Source organism: Myotis lucifugus, unplaced genomic scaffold, assembly GCF_000147115.1.
Source record: "Myotis lucifugus unplaced genomic scaffold, Myoluc2.0 scaffold_213, whole genome shotgun sequence".
Lineage (NCBI taxonomy): Eukaryota > Metazoa > Chordata > Mammalia > Chiroptera > Vespertilionidae > Myotis > Myotis lucifugus.
This window is the reverse complement of record NW_005871261.1, coordinates 343,821-364,846: the sequence shown is the minus strand read 5'-3', so window position 1 is coordinate 364,846 and position 21,026 is coordinate 343,821. Positions and strand designations below refer to the sequence as shown.

General features: G+C 56.8%; 1 protein-coding gene across 3 annotated transcripts in view; it reads left to right on the top strand.

Moving 5' to 3' along the window:
- The window catches only part of CD82 (CD82 molecule), a 50,993-nt gene extending 32,175 nt beyond the window's left edge, over positions 1 to 18,818 (top strand). For all 3 annotated transcript variants that reach the window (XM_023761688.1, XM_014463613.2, XM_023761689.1), the window contains 7 exons: positions 67 to 139; positions 5,131 to 5,255; positions 5,376 to 5,450; positions 13,991 to 14,092; positions 16,862 to 17,083; positions 17,327 to 17,410; positions 17,946 to 18,818. In XM_023761688.1, the coding sequence (XP_023617456.1) occupies positions 67 to 139; positions 5,131 to 5,255; positions 5,376 to 5,450; positions 13,991 to 14,092; positions 16,862 to 17,083; positions 17,327 to 17,410; positions 17,946 to 18,023 (759 nt within the window). In that variant the 3' untranslated portion in view covers positions 18,024 to 18,818. The remainder of the gene's footprint in view (positions 1 to 66; positions 140 to 5,130; positions 5,256 to 5,375; positions 5,451 to 13,990; positions 14,093 to 16,861; positions 17,084 to 17,326; positions 17,411 to 17,945) is intronic.
- Positions 18,819 to 21,026: the final 2,208 nt, after the last annotated feature.

The following is a 21,026-nucleotide window of genomic DNA, read 5'->3' as shown; positions in this document are numbered from 1 at the left end:
GGGCAAAATTCTCTCCCCCACCTGATCTCAGTCCCCGCATTAACCGCCCCCTTCTTCTTCTTCCAGATCCTGGGCGGGGTGATCCTCGGCTTCGGGGTGTGGATCCTGGCCGACAGGAGCAGTTTCATCTCTGTCCTGCGTAAGGAGCCCTCACTGCCCCTGCCCAGCTGGCCCTGGAGGGGAGGGCCAGGCACAGGCAGGGCTGGCCCACAAGGACCTCAGCTCCAGAGCTGCTGGTCACTTTCCCAGCTGACCTCTGGCCCTGCCCAGTCCTGCTGCTGACTGCTGCGGGGGTTCCGGAAGGAATTTTCTCTCCCTCCCCAGACAAAGCAGCTGTTGTCTGGAGAACACTGCGGGGTGGGAGGCTTGTTCTCCCATCCTGGGCCCTTCCCTCAGCCCTGACCTTGTGAAAGCCTCTTACATTCTCCACTGGCCTGTTCAGCCAAGTGTGGGCAGCAGTCCCTCCCCTTCCCAGCTCAGAGAGTCGTAGGAAAGCCGGGAATGGCAGGTTGTCGGGTGTTGATGAGGTGCCTGCTGCATGCCTGGCACTGCCTAGGTGGGCCGGGCACGTGCACTGAGGAGGAAGGTACCAGATACAACTTCTGTTGTTCGTGCTCACAGGCCTAAGCATGTTGCATAGATCAATTGTCTTAATCCCACAACAGCTCTGCGAGGTAGGAACTGTGCTATCCCTGCCTCACAAATGAAGGAATGAGGTCCAAAGGACTCATGTCCCTTGCTCAAGTTCACGCAGCTTATGAGTGATAGGTGTGGGGCTTGAGCTCTGAGAGCTTTGGTCCTAAATGCTGCACATGGTGAGAGAGCCACAACACGGAAGCCCCCTCTCTCACTATTTAGAAGCAGGAAGAAAGATGCCCAAGATGATAAGAGCCATTCCCAGTCTACTCGCAGTCTCCTCCAGGAAGCCCACCAGGCTTGCTCCACTGACCTCTCATAGACGCCTGTGGTGAGAGGGAAGCCGAGCACATGGCCCCAAGTAGCATAGTGATGCCACTCCCATTAGTGAGTGTGTCGTCCTTGGCTCACTTCCCCTCCCAGCAGCTGTGGAGGTAGCAGGTTTGGACTCAGGCCCACGACAGCTGCTTGATTTGAATAAAACAGAACCGGGCTGGGATGGGTGATGGAGGGGCACACCTGTCACTGTGGCCCCAGGGGACTGGGCCTTCTCCCCTCAGATGGTGAGGGGAGCAAGGATGATCCACCCTACAGCCACATCAGATTCAACCTGGGGCTGTCAGTCTTTCCACCTACTGGGGGGGCAGCAGGGGGGGCAGCAGATTGTTCCCCTTTTCTGGGGCTAGGGTCCGGGTTTCCTGTCTCAGCCGGGTGCTCACACTCCCATGCCCTCATCCTCCTTGGCCTTGACTAAGCCCAGACTCACTACTTCCTGGGCCATAACCCACACCCAGTGGGCACTGTGCCACAGGGCAAAGTCTTGAGGCCCAGCCTGCCCATTTCTGCCCATTTCTACCCTCTGCACCCCGCCCCAAGGCTCCAGGGACTACTCGCTACTCCCCATGTCTCCTCCTGCCTCCTCCTGCTTCCTCCCTGCTCGAGTCTGAGAATCTCAAGCTGGCCAGACTTTAGAGCAGTGGTTCTCAACCTTCTGACCCTTTAAATACAGTTCCTCATGTTGTGACCCAACCATAAAATTATTTTCATTGCTACTTCATAACTGTAATGTTACTACTGTTATGAATCGTAATGTAAATATCTGATATGCAGGATGGTTTTAGGCGACCCCTGTGAAAGGGTCGTTCGACCGCCAGAGGGGTCGCGACCCACAGGTTGAGAACCACTGCTTTAGAGGCTCCTGGATGCACACTGTGTGTTTTACCAATACCAGGCCTGGGACCCACCCCAAGGGTGTGGCCTGGAGCACCATGGTTTTTACAAAGCTCCCCAGGTGGTTCCCCAGGCAGCCAGGGTTCAGTTAGCCCAGTCACTCTACCCTTGGGTAGACTGAAGCTTGGCAAGGGGAAAACGACTTGCTCAGAGCCACATAGCATGTAAGGATGGGAGCCAGGAACCCAGGGCTCCTGACCTACTATGTGCAGGCTGCGTGACACACGCTTCTCTTACCCCATCGAATCCTCCCTGCATTTCTATCCACGTTTTACAGTGGAGGAAACTGAAGCACGGGGAGGGAAGTAACTTATCTGAGGGCACACGGCCAGAGGGTGGAGAGCCGGATGTGAGCCCGGTGGCATGGCTCCTGAGCCCCCACTTCCTGATCCCCTGTGGTTCTGCGGACACCACGGGCTCACACAGTGAGCGGAAGCAAGCACAGGGGTAAGAGCGCAGGTCCTCAGGTTCTGGATACAGGCTCCTCTGGTTCCAATCCCGGCTCTGCTGCCTGTGAGCTCTGTGATCCATCACTTCACCTCTCTGAGCCTCTTTGTCTGTAAAGTAGAAGTAATAGAATGTACCTCGTAAGGTGATTGTGAGAAATTAAAAGAGTTAATATTCAAAAATTTAGGAAACGCCTACGTGATTGTTAAAGATTAATATTTATAACAATTGTTACATTAGTTATAATAATTATAATTGTTAAAGAATAACATGAATAATATCCTCTAATCCTTATAACGTCTTTAGGAAGTAGGACTTTGTTCCTTTTTACAGAGAAAGGAATAGAGGCCAGGGAAAGGGGTCCAGCACAAGACCGCCCGGAGTCTGCCTTTTCGATGCGCTTCCATAGGACTCGGCTCAGTCAGGGAAGCCCGGCCAAGTGCCCAGAGGCTGTGGGTAGCAGCACTGGGATTAGAGCTCCCTCCTCGTGGTGCCCAGTCCCTTTGGGTTTGGCCACTTCCCTCTCCCTCGCTGGTACCTGCCTGGCCCAGTAAGATCAAGGTGTTTCTGCCACACACAGCGGATGGGTAACCCTGGAATAGTCACAGGTCCCTTCCTCAGTCAGTTGCTCAGATAGGGGCCGGCCTGAGACCTGGGTGAGGACAGGGACTGGTATCTGAGAAACCAAGATCCCGAGGCTCAGCTGCCTCCCAGGGGCAGGGCCGGAGTTGGGGTCTCAGCCCTGGGCCTGGCCTGCTGGCCACCTCGGCCGCCTCTCAGCCTCTCTGGGCCTCGGGCCCTTAGGGACCAATCAGGATGTGAGCCCGTCCTTGTGGGGCTGTGGCGGAAGGGAAGCAGGATGATGGATAAAGGGCCTTGCTGGGCTGCCACACACCAGGCAGTGCCAGGTCCTTTGTTCTAGGAGTTGTCATCGCTGGGAGGGCCTGTCGGAACCCAAGCCCAGGAAGTTTAGGAAAAGTGGAATCTGTGGGCTCCTGCTGCCCATGGAGATTGCCCAGAGCCAGGGCGGCGAGGGCCTGGGACCAGAGGAAGTCCCACCCTCACCCAGCAGGGCTCTGCCCAGATTCCTGGAGGCCTGTGAAGAGCCAGACAGAGGCAGCCCTGCCCTGGCACCCTGAGCGTGGGGTGGGCGGGCCAGGCTCGTCCTGAGTTCCAGGACATTCTGTCTGCCACCAGGAAGTGGAGCTGGACCAGGCCCTCCCCCCACCCACACTCCAGCTGTGTGGTTATTCCTTAAGGGGGCTAACCCCTCACGGCCTACCAGGTCCCCCGGGGGCAGGCTGTGTTCTCCCTGGGCCGCCCCGACTGTGCCCCAGTCCTATGGAAGCACATGGCACATGCAGACTCCAGGCGGTCTTGTGCTGCACCCAGGAATCCATATCCCTAGGAAGTTCCTCCGATGGCTAGTGTGGTCTCCAGCCTCTGCTCCCAGCTGCCTCCTGGGAGTGAGCCCTCAGCCCCTGCCTGTAGGGGCACATTCACCCTGGCCTCCTGGTGTGTCCCAGCCTCAGGCTAGGGGGTACCCCATGCCTACAGGCCAGAGGTGGACATGCGCTCTGCCCTGTGTGATCTGTTGGGCTTCTTGGGAAATGCCTGCACAGAACTGCCCATCTCCACCCAAAGGGGCAGGCTCTGCCCATGGCCCTGGGGAGGGACTCTTGCCATCGCCTGTCATACTCCTCTCTCACTCACGCTGGTCCGTTCTTTTTCCCCTTCTTCCCATTCTTCAAATGCATCGAGCTTACTCCTTCCTCAGGCCTTTGCACCTGCTGTTCCCACTGCCTGGAATGCTTTTCCCTTCCCTTGAGGTCTTCACTTGACTGACCTTTCCTTTCTCATCTCAGCTCAAACGTCACCTGCTCAGACCAGCCTTCCCCACACCGCAACCCACTCCCTGCTCCGTAGTTCTCACGTTGGCCGGCTTAGCACCTCCTTTATGCAGCCAGAAGATTGTATTGTTTTCTTGTTGTCCCCACTCCCCGCCCCACATATGTCAGCTCCTGGGTGTGGGAACCTCTGCCTCCTGACTCTGCATCCCCAGCAGCCAGCACAGTGTCTGGCAGGCGGTGAGCACCTGGTAAACATGTGTTGGCTGAAGGAATGAGCAAGCACCACACCCGTGCCAGGACATGTGCCCCGTGCATTGGTGGAAAGAGCGGCCTTGGAGGTCTGCACATTTCCAAATCCCAGCTCTGGTCTGTGCTGGTGCAGCGCTCTGAGCCTCTGTTTCCTCGGCTGGAAGCGGCTGTGCTGAGTTATGTCGCAGTTGGAGGTGGCGCATGAAGCCCCCGAGGCACAGGGAGTGGGCAAGAGAGGCAGGTGTTTAGTACTATCTATGGGCGAGGAGGAAGGCAGGCAGTGGTGTCTGTGGGCCCAGCAGGACCTGCCAGTCCGTGGTTCGTTAATTCAGCAGCTACTCACTCATCCTTTTGCTGTGCCGGACACGATTCGGGATCTGGGGGTTCAGCAGGAGCAAACCTGAGTCCCTGCCCTCCTGGAGCTCTCATTCTTGTGGGGCTGCAGACACGAGCAAGCGAGATTAGTAAAAGGTCGTCTTCTCACTCCTGGTCAGTGCTGAGGAGATCAAGTAAAGCAGGGATGGGGGTTAGGATAGACTGGGGGAGGCACATCCAGGCAGCTTCCAAAGGGGGCGAGGAGCAGGTTCCTTGCTGGGGGGCTGACCCAGCACCCCGACTCCAAGGAAGGTCCTGGACCTTCGGGCCCTGCCCCTGATTCTGTACTTCATGAGGGCGAGACAGCCGGGCCTGATGGAACACCCTCCTTTACATCTCCCAGAGGCCTCCTCCACCTCGCTCAACGTGGGCGCCTACATCTTCATCGGCGTGGGGGCCGTCACCATGCTCATGGGCTTCCTGGGCTGCATCGGCGCCGTGAACGAGGTCCGCTGCCTGCTGGGACTGGTGAGTAGCCCCCCTCTGCCTGTCCTGCCCTGAGCCCTGCGCGGCCCAGGCTGGGTGGGGAGCACCTGAGGGGGGACCTGGTGAGGGCTTCTAGCTAACCCGCCTGCTCTGTGTCCCCAGTACTTCGTCTTCCTCCTCCTGATCCTCATCGCCCAGGTGGCTGCTGGCGTCCTCTTCTATTTCAACATGGACAAGGTACGCACCCCTCCCTCCTGTGCCCAGCTGGTATTGGACGGCCGCGTGGGGGATCCGCCCGGGGGTGGGGGGAGACGAGAAGCCTCAGCTGTCCCAGACGAGCCCCGTGGGTACAGGCAGCCTCCCCGTGGTCACACCGCGGACCCTTGGCCTGGAAGGCGGGGTCTGTGGGCAGTCACTCCTCGACCAGGATCCCACTCCACCCCGTTCCAGGCCTGTAGCCACTGTGCGCAAGCCGCTCGCCTCTCTCTGCCCGGTTCACCCTCTGCAAACTGGGGACAATAATGAAATCTAACTCTTTGGGTGGTTGGGAGGGTTCCGTGAGATTATGTTAGTGCTTGGCATGGTAAGGACTCAGTAAACGTTTTCATTAATGTGAAGGCTCCTTAGCAACCGTTAAATCCATGCCCCTCACCCACAGATGAGGCCCAGGGAGGAGGCTGTCAATAAAAACCCCAGTCCTGCGCCAGAGGGAAGGTGCGCAGCTTTGCGGACGAGAACGTTAGACTTACTGTGCTTCAGATCTAAGGACACTGGTGCACGTAGCCAGCAGTCAAGCGTGGAAGCTCAGGGACCGCGGTCCTGGCTGTCTCTTCAACATCCTCATTGTGATGGCTCTTGTGCTGCTGTGGCCAGATCAAGGGGAAGAAGAGCAAGGCCCCTAAAAACGTGCCCCAGATTGCGTTACAAAGGCACCCCTGGCGTTCAGGGTGACTGAGAACGTATCTGGCTTTCTGACTCTAAAGACAGGGACATAAGGAGCTGGGAATGGCTGCTGGGTGAGCCAGTCAATTGTGATCATCACAGTTACTTAAGGAAGACCTACTATGTGCACATGGTAACTTCTAGAAGCTTTACACACATAGTCTCTCCTCACAGCCGCTCTGTACAGTAAGTGTTAGGTTGTCAGACAGGAAAGCAGATGCTCAGAGAGATTGATAGCGGTAGCCATGTCAGCAATAGTAACAGTAGCCTCCACCATCCCTACATTGGGTCAGCACAACCCATTTACATTCATTCTTCCACTGATTCCCCACTACGCTCCCCCAAGTGTGAGAACCCTGTCCTGCAGGAGAGGGCGTGCAGGCAGCCAGCAGGTCCATGGCCAGAGCAGGGAGCGCTCAGGCTCCTGGACTCCAGGAGGAGTTCACCGTGGCCCGGCTGGGCCGGGGCCTGCCTTCCTCCAGGGCTACAGGTCTGGTCCCCTGAGCAGGTGCAGAGCCGGCAGCCACGTGGGCTCCTGCATTTTACCATTTGAAGGTCAAGTTACCTCCAATCCCTCTTAGAAGGAAGCTGAGACACCGTCAATAGCTAACACTTAGAAAACGCCTGGAACTGAATGTTGTGCACTTACTGCATTTAATGTTCGACCTCACGGAAATCCTATGAGGTCATGGATATGAAAACCCTCATGTGCACATATGGAAGCTGAGGCACAGAGAGGTTAAGCAACTTGGCCAAAGGTCACACAGCGAGTGAATGGCAGAGCTGAGATCCAAACCCCAGCAACCTGGCTTCTGGGTTCACGCGGGTGAAATTTTTCACTGTGGTGGTTCCTACCTAAACCTGCTTTCCTTATTTACCATCCACACCCAGCCTGTTTGCCAGGAGGACTGGCCCTGAATTCCTACAGAAAAACCAAATTGGAGAGATCAGAATGCACACTGAGAGGGAGGAAGACCATTGTGCCTGAAGCCATGGGATGAGATGCTCCTGTAATGGAGGGCTAACTTAGCCACTGAGCTTCCTGGTGGTCAAGGGAAAAGGGGAAACAGTTTCAGCAGATGACAGGAAGCTTGCTTGGCCACCGCACAGGAGGCCAATGCTTAGGGCAGGGAATGTCCTTTTCCAGAGACAAGGTTTTGGGATCAGTCCCTGGGCTTTTCTGGGACCCAGTCAGTTGCACGTTATCATCAGGGTAGATCAGAACTGGGTTCCAGTGAGGTGGTTCCTGTGACTCAGAAGCTAGTCAGCTCTCTAGGGTGCTGGGCAGTCCACCTTCTCACCCCTGTGTGTTTTCCCATCTCACAGTAAAGGTGGTGCCCATCTATGGGCACCAACCACACGCCAGGAGCTGACCTCATAACTCGACACACGTTTCAGTTTTGCAAGCATTTTCCACTTCAGGAAACCGAGGCCCAGAAAAGCAAAGTGACTTTTGGTCACGGTCACCCACAGGTTGGAGGTGTCAGAGTGGATATTTCCCTCCGCTTCCTCTGACTCAGGCCCATGCCTCCCCCGACACCACGCCGCCTGCCCACAGGATGGTACAGTCTCTGCTGGGCTCACCACCAGGAGCTACACCTCGGGTGTCGCTGGCTCCAGAGCAGAGCTTGGGGGGAGGATGGCCTCTCCTGACTCCAGGCTAGACTCTGTCCCCTTCTTTGCCTGCTTCACCACCCCCAGGCTCGACACCCCCCTCCCCTGGTCCCAGCCCCCTCCCCTTGGCCCACCTCCTCTCTGGAAGGCAAGGGAAATTTTCTGGCTTTTCTGGGGAAGTTCTGGCGCCACCCTATCGCCCAAGTTGGAATGAATGATTTATTTTTTCTTTCCCGGCACATTGTAAATCCCAGCTAAAGACTAAACATGCCCTTGATGGTGTTTATTCCTGCAGATGAGGCCCAGCTGGGGAGTGGGGGCGCTGGGAGCCTGAAGGGAAGGCCTGTTCCAAGGCGGGGGGGGGCCTTCTCCCCCCTCTCCAGGCCCCCTGAGCAGGTGGGAGGGAAGGAACCCCTGGGCTGCCATCTGTGTTTCCTGCCCCTCGCTTCCAGCGGCCACTGTTTCCAGGGCAGAGCCGAGGGCAGCCGGGTCCTTGGACAAGGCATGTGGGCTCTCCAGCCTTGGGTTCCTCGATTATAAATCAGGACCCCCCCCCCGCACCCCCCAATCCAGGCGCACCGACTACAACACGTTTATAACATACAGCGTGGTGGCCCAGCCTGGCTCCAGAGTAAACCACCCATGTTGGAACCTCTGCGCTGAGACCCTCAGCACATCACTTAGCCTCTCTGGGCCTCAGTTGCCTTGTGTGTCAAATGGCAATAAGCAATTGTCTGCAATTCTGAAACCCCAAACCACTTTGAAACAGCTCTCCCCCCGCCCAAAACACACACACACACACACACACACACACACACACACACACACACACACACAACATTTGCAGCTCATTTGGTGGCAAAATGGACCCGAACGGAAGTGGGGCTCTTTGTGGCCTTTGTGTCCCCCATTCAGGTGTCCCCGGGAAATGTGAATGGGAGAGACTTTGGGCTGTGACACAGCCTGACCCCTGTGTGAAACGTGGGGGATCTCAGCGCCGGAGCACGTGGGCCCCAAGAGCCACCTTATAGGCCGTGGCGAGGGGGAAGGGCTCAGGGTAGTACTGGCCCCGAGCAGATGTTTGCTGGCATCATTGCACGTGTGATGGCTGTTGTCACCATTATTAACTTCATTGGTGCCTAGTAAGGGCTCAACAAATGGCAGCTGTTCCTGTTGTTGGTGTCAATATTGATATTAGCAAGGACTGTGGGACCAGGAAGTGTGAGGTTGAGATTCCCCTGCTGCTTCCTCGCCTGACTGTTGATCCAGCCTCCATTTAGTGGGCAAAGGGCAGGTCTGGGATTCAGGGACCTGTGCTGGAGGGTGGGCTCTGCCACTGAGTGCTGTGTGTGTTCAGACAGCTTACCCGGTCTCTCTGAGCCTCAGGCGACCTGACAGTCTGGGGTTCTGACGTGTTCCCTGCAGGCAGTGGAGGGTGGGAGGAGGTCAGGAGGAAGGAAGTAGGTTGAAACCGCTTCCTATGGCGTGCCGGGCACTGGGCTGGCCGTACTCACGCAGTGCACACTTCTCACCTGCCCAGCAGCCTGCACAGATGAAATTGCTGAGGTTCTGAGGGGTTATATCAAGGGCTCAGGAGAAGGCCTGGGGGATGAGAGCTTGACAGGGAAGGGGCTCGCATGGTCTGGGTGGGAGCTGGGGGTGGGGGGTCAGGACACTGTCTGAGCCGGCTGCCCCGTGGTCCTCAGAGAGCGTGGTCGGGAGAGCTGTGATCCTTCCTTCTCTCTCCCCGAGAGGCCCACATAGGCACTGGGCACACGTCCTGTTACAGGTAGAAAAGCAGGTTCCTCGGGGACCATGCGAGTCTGTGAGAGGCCCGCTCGCTGAGATGAAACTCCCTGGGGCACTGGTTTGCAGGCAGCTGGAGCAGCACAGGGAGAGGGCGCCTTTTCTCTTCGCTTTAGGGAAGGAAGTGTCCAGGCTGTCCCTCTGGGAAGGGATCCCAGGGAAAGTGGGACAAAGACTTGTAGCACCTGCGGGTGCCGGGCTGCGCGGGTGGCTCCAGCGCAGGGCCTGCCCTCAGGACCTCCCGAGGTGACCGGGGACATGATGTGGGCTCCTGCTGAACTCGGGGTCTCTGGCTGTTTGGATTACAGTGGAATTTCAGGGAGACTCCGGTGGTCATTAAGAGTGAACATGCCATCCCTCCACATTAGCCCTTGAAAAGGGTGCCCGTTTCCTCTCAGGACACTGGGGTGAAGCCTGGAAGCATTCAGCCACATGACCCATGGAACCCAGGGAGAAGACAGGAGAATATAGCGGTTACATTGCGTCAGGGGATTTGACAGGTTAGAGCAAGGGTGGGGAACCTTTTTTCTGCCAAGGGTCCTTAATATAACTCACTTAATATAAATTTACTAGAGGCTCAGTGCACAAAATTCATGCACGTGTAGGGTCCCTAGGCCTGGCCGGTGATCAGGGCCAATCGGAGCCTTTGGCTGCCCGTCGGAGCCTTCCTTCATTCCATGCCGCCCCCTGGTGGTCAGCACACATCATAGCAAGTGATCGAACTCCTGGTCTCCTGGTTGAACTCCCGAGGGGACACTTTGCATATTAGCCTTTTATATATATAGATGTTGCTATGGAAAAAGCTCCTAGATTTATTGAATTTTGAGTTCCACCTGCGGTTGCCATAGCAGGGCAAGGCCAAATGACTTCGTGGGTCTTATATGGCCCGTGGGCAGGATGTCCCCCACCTCTGAGTTAGTATAAAGAATATGGGGAGAGGTCTGGACACCATCTCAAAAGGGTGACCAAAGGAACCTAGAAACTTCCCCTGGAAAGAAGAGGGTAAGGGGAGACATGGCCTGGTCTCCAATATCTGAAACATCATTGTCCTGGGAGAGAGCAATCTGATCTGTTCCCGTTGGGCAGGAAAAGGGAGGACGAGAACTAACACGAATGGTGGAAATCATTTGGGCTCAACTTAAAATGGATTGCTTCTATCAAGAGGCCCTCGACCCTGTAATGTGCTGTTTTCTGAGGTATTGAGTTCCCCATCAAAGGGAGCATTTAAGTAGAACCTGGAAAAGTATGAGAGGGGTTCTTACATGTAGATGATACACTGGACTCAAAGTTCCCTTCTAATTTAGCCTCTCTGTGCAAAGTCACACCACAGGGTGAAATAAAGGCACAGCATTGGTGGGGAAAGGCAGTGGGGAGGTGTCGGGGTCAGTGGAGACAGTGAGTGGCTTGTTGTGGTTCAGGTCTCGGGGTTCTGGAGCGGCTCACATCAGGTTACACTCATACCTTTGCTGCCTGCAGCTGTGTGGCCGTGGGAAGTTGTTCTGACCCTGGGGGCCTGCGTCTGCTCTCCTGGAAATGGGAGGATGGTGTTGGGCAGGACCGGAGCTGGCTTCTTAGGCACGTGACCCGAGCAGTCACGCAGGGTCCCGCACTTAGAAGGGTCCTGTGCTCGGCCTGCTGCTCGGCTGCTGCTGCTTCGAAATTCTTAGTCTTTTTTGAGCGAGGGCCCTGCATTTCCGTCTTGCACTGGCTATAAAGATGCGGTTCTTCCTGGGCAGGACTCGATCGCCGGGGGCAGTGACCCACTGAGAGTAGCCGGCTGGCCGCAGGCTCAGCTGGGCCCAGGCATCCCGAGGCTGCCAGCAGGTCTCTCCCTCTCCCTCCTCCACTTTCTTCTCAGGCGGGCTGTCCCTAGTGGAGCCCAAGGTGGCGGCCCTCGTCCCATCAGATTAGTAGAAAGAGAGAGCCTGTGTGTGTGACCAAGGGACACGTACTCATCCCTGAAGCACCCGCCTTTCCAACGGTGTGGAAGGCATTGAAGTGGCAGCCTGGGTCTTTGCCGGCCCATAGCAGCAGGGATGTGGGGTGGGGGGAGGCCTGCCAGGCACATGGATGGATTGAGGGGTGCTGACCCTTAAGGAAAGGAGCTGTTATTTCACGAAGAAGGGAGAATGGGTGCAGGGCAGTCAGGAACCACAGAGGCAGCCTGCAGAGGTGAAGGAGATGGTGAGCATCCTCTCTGTCTCCCTGCTCCTCCTGGTCTCAGGAGCATCCTGGTTGCCAGGGTGACCTCCCTGGGCTCCCAACACAGCCTCGGGATTGGGATCCCAAGGCATCAGCTGCCAGCTGAACCGGCCCCTGCAGCCGTGGTCCCTGGGGCTCAGCTGTGGCCTTCAGTCACATTCTGGGCTGGAGGATGATATGGTGTTTCCATGGAAACCACCCAGTGTCAGTGGAAAGCACACGGTTTCCATCACCTTCTCATTTCGGGAGGGCCTGAAACAGGGAAGTCGGGCTGCTGCGGCAACCACACTGGGGTGTAAATGGAGCCTGGGTCCGTGGGGGAAGGCCGTGAGAGGATGTGGGGGAAGGCCGTGAGAGGATGTTCCCCAAGCAAATGCCTCGGGGGAACCCCCTTCTTTCCACGCCTCAGTGATCATCCGTTCACGGGGCCAGAGGTGGGGAGCAGAGATGGTGGGGCAGAAAGATACAAGATCTGCAGGTGGACAGCCCCAGCTATGTGGCAGGGGCCCACCACTAGGCTTCTCTGGGCCCTTCTTAAAGGTGCTATGACCCACTTCAAGGTATAGCCATCTGGTTAAAGTGCCAGTAGAGCTGAATGGGTAAAAGCTTGGGTTTTCAAATCGGGCCTGAGTTCAAACCTCAGCTGTTCTACTTGTTGGCTGTGTGACTTTGAGCAAGTTAACGAACCCCTCTGAGCCTCCTTTTCTACATCTCTAGACTGAGGGAACGAGGTCAGTACCCCGACCATAGGTCTGCTCTGGGGATTGAAGTGCTGGTGCAAAGCAAGCATTCGGTCCATGTTAGCCACTGGGCTTGTTGTTTCGGACCAGAAAGCTTGGTAAACTGTAGAGAGCTCTGGGGAGTAAACAAGAAGCGACATGCAAATGGTTTTATCAAGGGGAAGAGGGCAGAGCGAGGTCCTCGGCTGCTTTCCCTGGGTTAGTGACGGAGGCCCAGGAGCCAGGGCCGCAGGTCCATCCGGAGGATGTGGTTTCTCTGAGCACAGCAGGCGCGGCTGCCTGTGGGGCGCTGGCGGAAGTCCCACGCACAGGATTCGGAGCCAGGCTGTGAAAGCCCCTGCCTGGAAGCACCTGTCCCCTCTCTCTAATCCCCTTTCTCAGGAACTGAGGGCAGGTGTGCAGCTGTCCTCGGGGCCGCTGTGCCTCTCAGGCCCTTCGCCTGGGGTGACCACAACCAGCCTGTGCATGCTGAGAAGGGCCTTGGGCAAGGTCCGCGGGAGAGGCCAGGGGGGGCCAGGCCAGGGCTGGCTCCGGGGCCCCATCCCACATGGGGCCGTTCTAGTCCCTGGGGAAAGCCCTGTCCTCAGCCACCTGGGCTGGTTTCGGTTTGCTTCCCTTCGCACAGCTGACTCGTTCCTGAAAAGCTGCTGAGTGAGGGCCTCAGTTCAGGGCCCCAGTGAGAGGCCTTTGGGGTGAATTCTTTTGATCCTGCACACCTCACCTGCCTTATTTGTAAATCAGTGTCTCTTTGCATTTAGTGAAAAGCGGGTGTGCTTTTCTCTTCTTCATTGTGGGCCTCTGAATTCCTGAGCATGGCGACCAGCACTGCCAGGATGTGGATTCTGTGGGGCCCAGGGCAGGTGTGAGGGTAGATAGGGTGCGTGCATGAGGACTGTGGGTGCGTGCAGATAGCAGCGGCTATGAGGACTGTGGGTGCATGCATAAGGACCTCAGGGTGCGTGCATAAGGACCTCAGGGTGCGTGCATGAGGACTGTGGGGTGGGTGCATGAGGACTGTGGGGTGGGTGCATGAGGACTGTGGGGTGCGTGCATGAGGACTATGGGGTGCGTGCATGAGGACTGTGGGGTGCATGCATGAGGACCTCGGGGTGCGTGCAGATAGCAGCGGTTCTGCACATGTTCCTTACTGTGGACACTGCACACCTACTCTGGCCAGGCTCACAGACACAATCCCTGCTCCCACGGAGCTGACGTTCTCAGGGGGGAGAGGAGGGGGGTGATAAATCCTGGAAAGAAATGATCATGTCATGACAATGCTATGGAGAAAATACAAGACAAGGAGGGCCTGGGTGGGTGTGGGGAGGGAAGGGATGCTATTCTGTAGGGTGGTCCAGGAAGGCCTGTCCCCGGGCTCGGGGGTGAGGGAGGGGGAGAGGCGGTTTAAGTCGATGTGACCAGAGGTGGGCATGGGTTTCCAGAAGTCAGACCTGACCCTGGCTCTCCTCTCTGCAGGTGAAGCAGGAGATGGGCAGCATCGTGACCAAGCTCATTCGGGACTACAAGGACGGCCAGGAGGACAGCCTGCAGCAGGGCTGGGACTACGTGCAGGCTCAGGTAAGCTGGGTGGCGAGGGGTGGCCAGCGTGAGGCTCCGGGCCTGTGGGTATCTGTGTGTCTGGGTCTGGTCGTCCGTGTGCCTGTATGCACCTGACAGACCACGTTAGCGACTTTGTGTGAGTGTGCATCTGATGGGGTGGGGGCTCCTGGCTCCTCAGCCACCACCACAGCTCCTTGCTCAGGGGCCCCGGGTCTTGGAGGCTGTCCCATGGCTCACAGTGCTCCCACCTGTGGCCAGAGAGCAGGGGGTCAGCTCTCGGCCCTCTCACCACAAGCCAGGCTGGCCAGTGTTGGGAGCTTTACCCTGGAGGTTAAGAAACGGGGTGCCAAGTCTGAATGGAGGCTACCCCTCGGGAGGAGCCCTTGGGAACTTCTGGGGTAAAAGGAATGTTCTAATCATTGATCCAGGCAGTTAGGCCGGCATGCATAAAAACCCGCAGATGGCATTTGTGTACTTTAGTGTAGTATGTGTATTCCACCTGAATTAAAGTGGGAGAGGCAGAGACCAATGACTGACTAACAGAATGAAGGACTACATGACAGACAGACTGGCATGCTGACTGAATGACTGATGGAATAACTGACTGACGGAATAAATGACTGAATGAATGAATGAATGAATGGCCATCTGACTGGGCTCCCAGCCTGCCTTGGTGGTGAGCCAATCATCACACACATCGTCTCAGTGATCAGGTCCTGGCGGCCCCCTCTCTCGTGGGCCCTTGGCCAGGGCCCCTCCTCTGGGCGGCAGCCTCCTCCTCTCCCCTGAGGGCACTGGGCACAGCAATCACGTAGGACCTGCTGGCACCGAGTGACAGCAGGAGCGTCTGGACACAGAGGAGGGACTTTGTCCAGGGGACGTGGGCACAGTTTTCTGAGCTGGGAAAAGGGGAGGGTGATGTTTTCTGGCCCGAGTGCCTCATGGACTTCCTGGTGAGGGCCAGGTGAGGCCAGGTAGGAGGGCCTGGGTCACCTGGAGGCTGGGCACACACAGGAGGCTGCTGTCATCACACCATTCATTTGACCCACAATTCCTGAGACGCTTTGCTGAGATTGGAGGGAGTCGCTGTCCCAGAATGAACAAGTGCCACCTTCCCAGGATCCTGGGGGGGCGGGGGGAGAAGCAAGTCCCTTGGGAGCTGAGGAGCATGCCACCGGGGAAGGTGGTTGGCTGGTTGGGGGTTCCCTGCAGCTGGCAAGGCTCTGATTCTGATGTCTGTCAGACACCGCCTGAGAAGGTGGTTAAGTCAGGCTCCTGACGACTGGGATACGAACTCTGCCCCTTCCTGGCCAGACCTTCTCTGAGCCTCAGTTTCCTCATCTATAAAATGGGGCTATTGATCCATACTCATTTGCATATTTATAGTATCATTCCTGGGATGAACTTTTAAAGCCCGTGGCACTTAGGCAGCACTTAGCAGTTACGTGGTGATGTTTTATCCGCCATGCACAACCACTGAGACACAGGGTGGGTGGGTCAGGGCAGGAGGTCCCGGAGAGGAGGGCTCCGCCTGGTGCAGTACAAGGCTGAGGAAAGCCGCCTCCTTTTGTGGGAGGATCTCCGAGGTGCCAACCTTTCTGCTAGGCAGCGGTTCTCAACCTGTGGGCCGCAACCCCTTTGGGGGTCGAACGACCCTTTCACAGGGGTCGCCTAAGACCATCGGAAAACACATATATAATTACATATTGTTTTGTGATTAATCACTATGCTTTAATTATGTTCAATTTGTAACAATGAAATTGGGGGTCACCACAACATGAGGAACTATATTAAAGGGTCGAGGCATTAGGAAGGTTGAGAACCACTGTGCTAGAGAGAAAGCAGACAGGCAACTGCAACATAAAAAGTACAACCTGAAGCCCCAGAACACCCGAGATGCTTGGCACGCCCCCTGCTGGCCACCGGGCTGCCTGTCAGGGACTCGTCACTGAGATGGGAAGGAAGCAGGTGAGGAACTGACCATGTGCTGGGCATGGTGGCACGCAGCTCACCCAGCTCGCCCAGCTCGCCCATGCAACTCATTTAATCCTCCCAGGGATCCTAGCATTGTGGTTATTGCCATCCCATTCTCCAGGCGAGGAGTCGAGCCCAGAAAAAGGCAGCGGCTTGCCCGTGCACAGGGCAGGGCCAGGATTGGGAAGGAGCCCTGCCCCCACTCTGCTGTGCCTTCCTGGGGTATTTCCAGCATGAGCCCAGCCCCTGGCAGTGGGACTGGCCTTTCCTGAGCAATGACTGTGCTCTCCAGACCTGTGCTGGGCGCTCCGCCTGCCTCGTCCCGGTTAGTCCGAGTAACAGGGAGTTAGAAAACGTATTCCCCGTTTGGCAGATGAGGAAACTGAGGTCAGTACTTTGACCAAAGCTGAGCAGCTGGTGGTGGCAGAGCTGGGACTTGAACCCAGGAGCCTGACTCCAGACCCCACGCTCTTAGCTGAATGCCATCTGCCCTCCTACTTGTCCCCCACTCCCGTGTTCTGCTTTTCAACATGAACTTCCCTCCTGTTCTGCTTCATATTTTTGCTGGTCCTGATTTTTTTTCTTCCCACTGTTTAGCAGTTTATGGCATGTGTTTCCCGAAAGCCCCTTTAAATTCTTCGTGGCTCACAGAAGCCAAAGTGAAACCTAAACTCGAGTCCTGGAGGTGTGGCTGGGACCAGGGAGGCCTACAAGTAGCAGATCCGAGCCTCTTTCCAGGCGGCCCCACCTCTGCCAGGAGGGCAGCCTGCCTGATGGGCCTGGGCATGAGCACCCTGTCCCCTCTCTGCCCAGGGCAAGTGCTGTGGCTGGGTCAGCTTCTACAACTGGACAGAAAATGCTGACCTCATGAACCGCACCACCGTCACCTACCCCTGCTCCTGCGAGAAGAAGGCGGAGGACGACAGCCCCCTGGTGAAGAAGGGCTTCTGCACGGCTTCCAACGGCAACGGGACCCAGAGCGGCAACGGGACCCAGAGCGGCAACAGTCCCGAGCAGTGGCCCGTGTATGAGAAGGTACGTAGAGGGCGGTGGGGTCGAGGGGCTGGGCTCCCGCTCCATCCTTTCCCCTTCCTTCACTTAGTTGTTCCTGCCTTTGGTCCATTTGTCTGCTTGCCATTTGTACCTTCATTACCTATTCACTAATATATCTATTCCAGATACGCACAGACCCCTCTGGGCTGGGGGTGGCCCCCAGTGGTTCTGCATGATGGGTGAGGCGGGTGACGTGGGTGACATGGCTGTGTTCTTCCCTCGCAGGGCTGCATGGAGACGGTGCAGTTGTGGCTGCAGGAAAACCTGGGCATCATCCTAGGCGTGTGCGTGGGCGTCGCTGTCATTGAGGTCCGTGTCCCCTCCCTGCAGCCCTTCCCATGCTCTGTCCCCGTGGATTGTCCCTGCTGTGCTGATGTCCTGGGGGAGGCCCTGCGGCAAGCCTGGCCTGAGCACTGTCCTGCCCTGGCCCTCTGCCGCCTGAATCTCAGGCTGGTCACGAGGCCATAGCTGAGGAATCTCTCTCTGTCTCTCTCTCTCTCTCTCTCTCTCTCTCTCTCTCTCTTAATCTTTTATTGATTTCAGAGAGGAAGGGAGAGGGAGAGAGAGATAGAAACATCAATGATGGGAGAGAATCATCGATAGGCTGCCTCCTGCACGTTCCCCCCAGCCTACCCTGGGGATGGAGCCTGTAACCTGGGCATGTGCCCTGACCGGGAATTGAACCGTGATCTGGTTCATAGGTTGATGCTCAACCACTGAGCCATGCCGTCAGGCGAGGATCCTCTTACTCCCTGTGTGTGGACCTGGACAGTGGGGTGCTGCCCTGGGGCCTCTGGGGGCTGGGCAGCCCACCTCCACTGACTCTCGCCCTCCCCCTCAACAGCTCCTGGGGATGCTCCTGTCCATCTGCTTGTGCCGGAACGTGCACTCCGAAGACTACAGCAAGGTCCCCAAGTACTGAGGCAGCTGCTGTCCCCACCTCCCTGCCTGTCCCCCAACCTCAGGGCTCCCAGGGTGTCCCTGGCTCCCTCCTCCAGGCCCGCCCCCCCACCTCACTGCCAAGGCACCTGTACGCCCCGTGCTGCTGGAAGTGAGGGGCTGTCTGGGGCCTGGACACCTCCCTGCCTTTCTGCCTCCAGCCTTGAGCCCGGCTGCGCTGTGGCTCCTCCGCTCGCTGCCCAACAGGGTTCTCTGAGCAACTCAACGAAAACCCTCCCTGCAGCATCTCTGCGCAGGTGGGCTGGGTTTCTACCTGCCTCGGGGGGTGTATATATTGTATGGGGGGAAGTGTATTAAAAATGGGGGGCGGGGTCGATAAGGCACCCTGAGCTGTCAGGGGACTACCCACTGCGTGGGTCACCTGTTTTCCACTATAAGGCTTATACCGTTGGCTTTCATGTTTTCATTAAAGGTTGTGGGAAAGGGTAAGCTTTACCTGACGTTAGGGACGGCACCCCTCCCCCAGGCCTGACCCAGCCCCACCCAGGCAGCTCAGATCCGCCTGGGCCAACTCGTGGGAGCAAGGCCTAGCTGGGCCAGGCTGAAGGGGGCTGGGCCTGGCCCTGGGCTGCTTAGGGCATCAGAGGGGTGCGTCCTCGGGGTGTGGCACAGAGCTGGCCCTGCCTTTGCCGGGACCCGAGCTGTTCAGGAGTGGGTGGGTGAGGCTGTGCTCTGTAGGGTGAGGAGGGCTCCGAGCACCGCTCTGTAAAGCGCGCTGCAGATCTGCAGACTGACAATTAAAGAGGATTTGTAAGAATCTGGTCTGACTTGGGGATGCTGCGTCCCGGGCCCGGGAGGGCCAGAGGGGAGAGAGGGGGGTGAGTGGAGTGGCTGGGTCTGCAGGGAAGCGTGGTGGCACCCACTGCTGTCCCCAGGGCAGGGCCCTTTCTCGGCATCTCTGGCCCCCTCTTCAGCCCGGTGCCTTGGTCCATCGGCCCGGCTGCCCATGTGGCTGGAATTGGATTTGTATATTGAAACAGGTGTAGGTTGTACCTCTAGGTTCCTGTTTCTGAGACCAGGTGCCCCCAGAAGGTACAGAAAGTGGGCTGGTGAGGGAGGGGTCAGTGAGGTTGCAGGACAAGCCTGGCCTCTATCTGATCATCTGGTTTTGACAAAGGAAGGAAGCGTTTTTGTATTAAAGAGATGTGATGGCGTAAGATGTGCAGAATTCGGGAGCTTTAACAATGCAACGTGGACCTTAAAGGAAGCTCTTACTTGTACACAGAGCGTGAGCCCGGCACTCCCCAGGCCTGGCTTCACCAGCCTGCACCGCGCTGTAAGGCCTGTCACGGGAGTCCCTCTCCGCTGAGATGGGTGTGGAAGTTGGGGGGAAAAGTTGACATAGGAGGGCACTTGCCCCACCATCTCCTCCTCTCTTGGGGCCCTGGAAGAGGCAGAGGGGTTGGGGTGGAGGGACTTGCCTCCCTACAGTCGGGCAGCAAGGGCAATGGATGGGAAGTATTCCAGAAGAATCCACCAGGTGGCGCTGCTGCCCCAGCCTAGGAGCCCCGAGTTGCCCTGGTTACTGCAGGTTCCTCACCAGCCCCAGGCCTGTGGTCTCTTCTTCCAGTGGGGGCACTGGCGAAATGCAGATGCCAGGGCCTGGGAATTCTGACGCAGCCGTTCTGAGCTGGGGACAAGGAATCTGCATTGTTAGCAGCCCTCGGAGGTCGTTACTAAATCACATTACTTTAGATTCTCAGGCCCTGATTAGATGTAGCCACAGATGTACCCCAAAGAGAGATGGAGTTGGGGGCCCAGGCCAAACAGCGTTGTCTTCAGTGAGGATGTAGGCATCACACCTTAGTGACAGCCTAACTCTTGATCTGACACTAATTAATTTCTTGCAAGAAACTTTCTGTGGCTGAAATCAGGGCCAACTCACTTTCAGGCCTGTGGGAGGCACCAGGCACAGCTTTGGGGGCTGAGGGAGCCTTCAGCTCCATGGTGGCTGTTCTCTGCCACAGTCAGGGACCCTCCCTGGAGCTCTTACCATGCAAAGAGGGCTGAGGGCTGCAACTGACACCATCCGGCTTATTTTATTTATCACCTGTCTCATTCCACAAAGGAAGTACAAACAATTCTAATAATAAAACCCTAATATGCAAATTGACCAAACTGCGGAATGACCAGTTGCTATGATGTGCACTGACCACCAGGGGGCAGACGCTCAAAGCAGGAGCTGCCCCCTGGTGGTCAGTGCATTCCCACAGCGGAAGCATCACTCAGCCAGAAGCCGGGCTCATGGCTGGCAAGTGCAGTGGTGGTGGTAGGAGCCTCTGCTGCAGACGAGTGGTAAGGAACAAGGGGTCCTGGACTGTGAGAGCTCCAGACTGTGAGAGGGATGTCTTGTCTGCCAGCTTAGGCCCTATCCCAGGGGAAGTGGGCCTAAGCCGGCAGGCGGACATCCCCCAAGGGGTCCCAGACTGTGAGAGGGCCCAGGCCGGGCTGAGGGATTCCCCCCTCCCCCAGTGCACGATTTTTGTGCACCAGGCCTCTAGTAAAATATAAAACATAACAGAGAAAATGTAAATTTATGAGGAAGTGTGGTCTTGAATGAAATAAACACAGTTGAATTGCCAACCTGGTGATGGCAAATGCATGCCTTGCACATAGTGTGCTCTCCACTCCTGTGCTCACAGCAGACATCACTAATTGATCACTGATCTCTTCTTAGCCCAGATGCTCCCAACCATTCTTATGGCTATCACTCGCTGCAGACTCAGAATCCTTCTCAACTCAGCACTAGCAATCAATCAGGTCGGACTGCAAAACGAAAGCAGCCACCACCCTTGAGCTCTAGTTGTTTACTTGAACTATACAGGGTTGGGCAAACCCCATATATAATTTTGCCTCTGAGCTTCCCAGTGGTCAAAGCAAAAAAAAGAACTATTGTCAGTTTTACAGCTCTCCTTCCCCAAGGCTTCCTCATGCCTTGCTACTAGGAAGAACGTGGCTGGCTGGA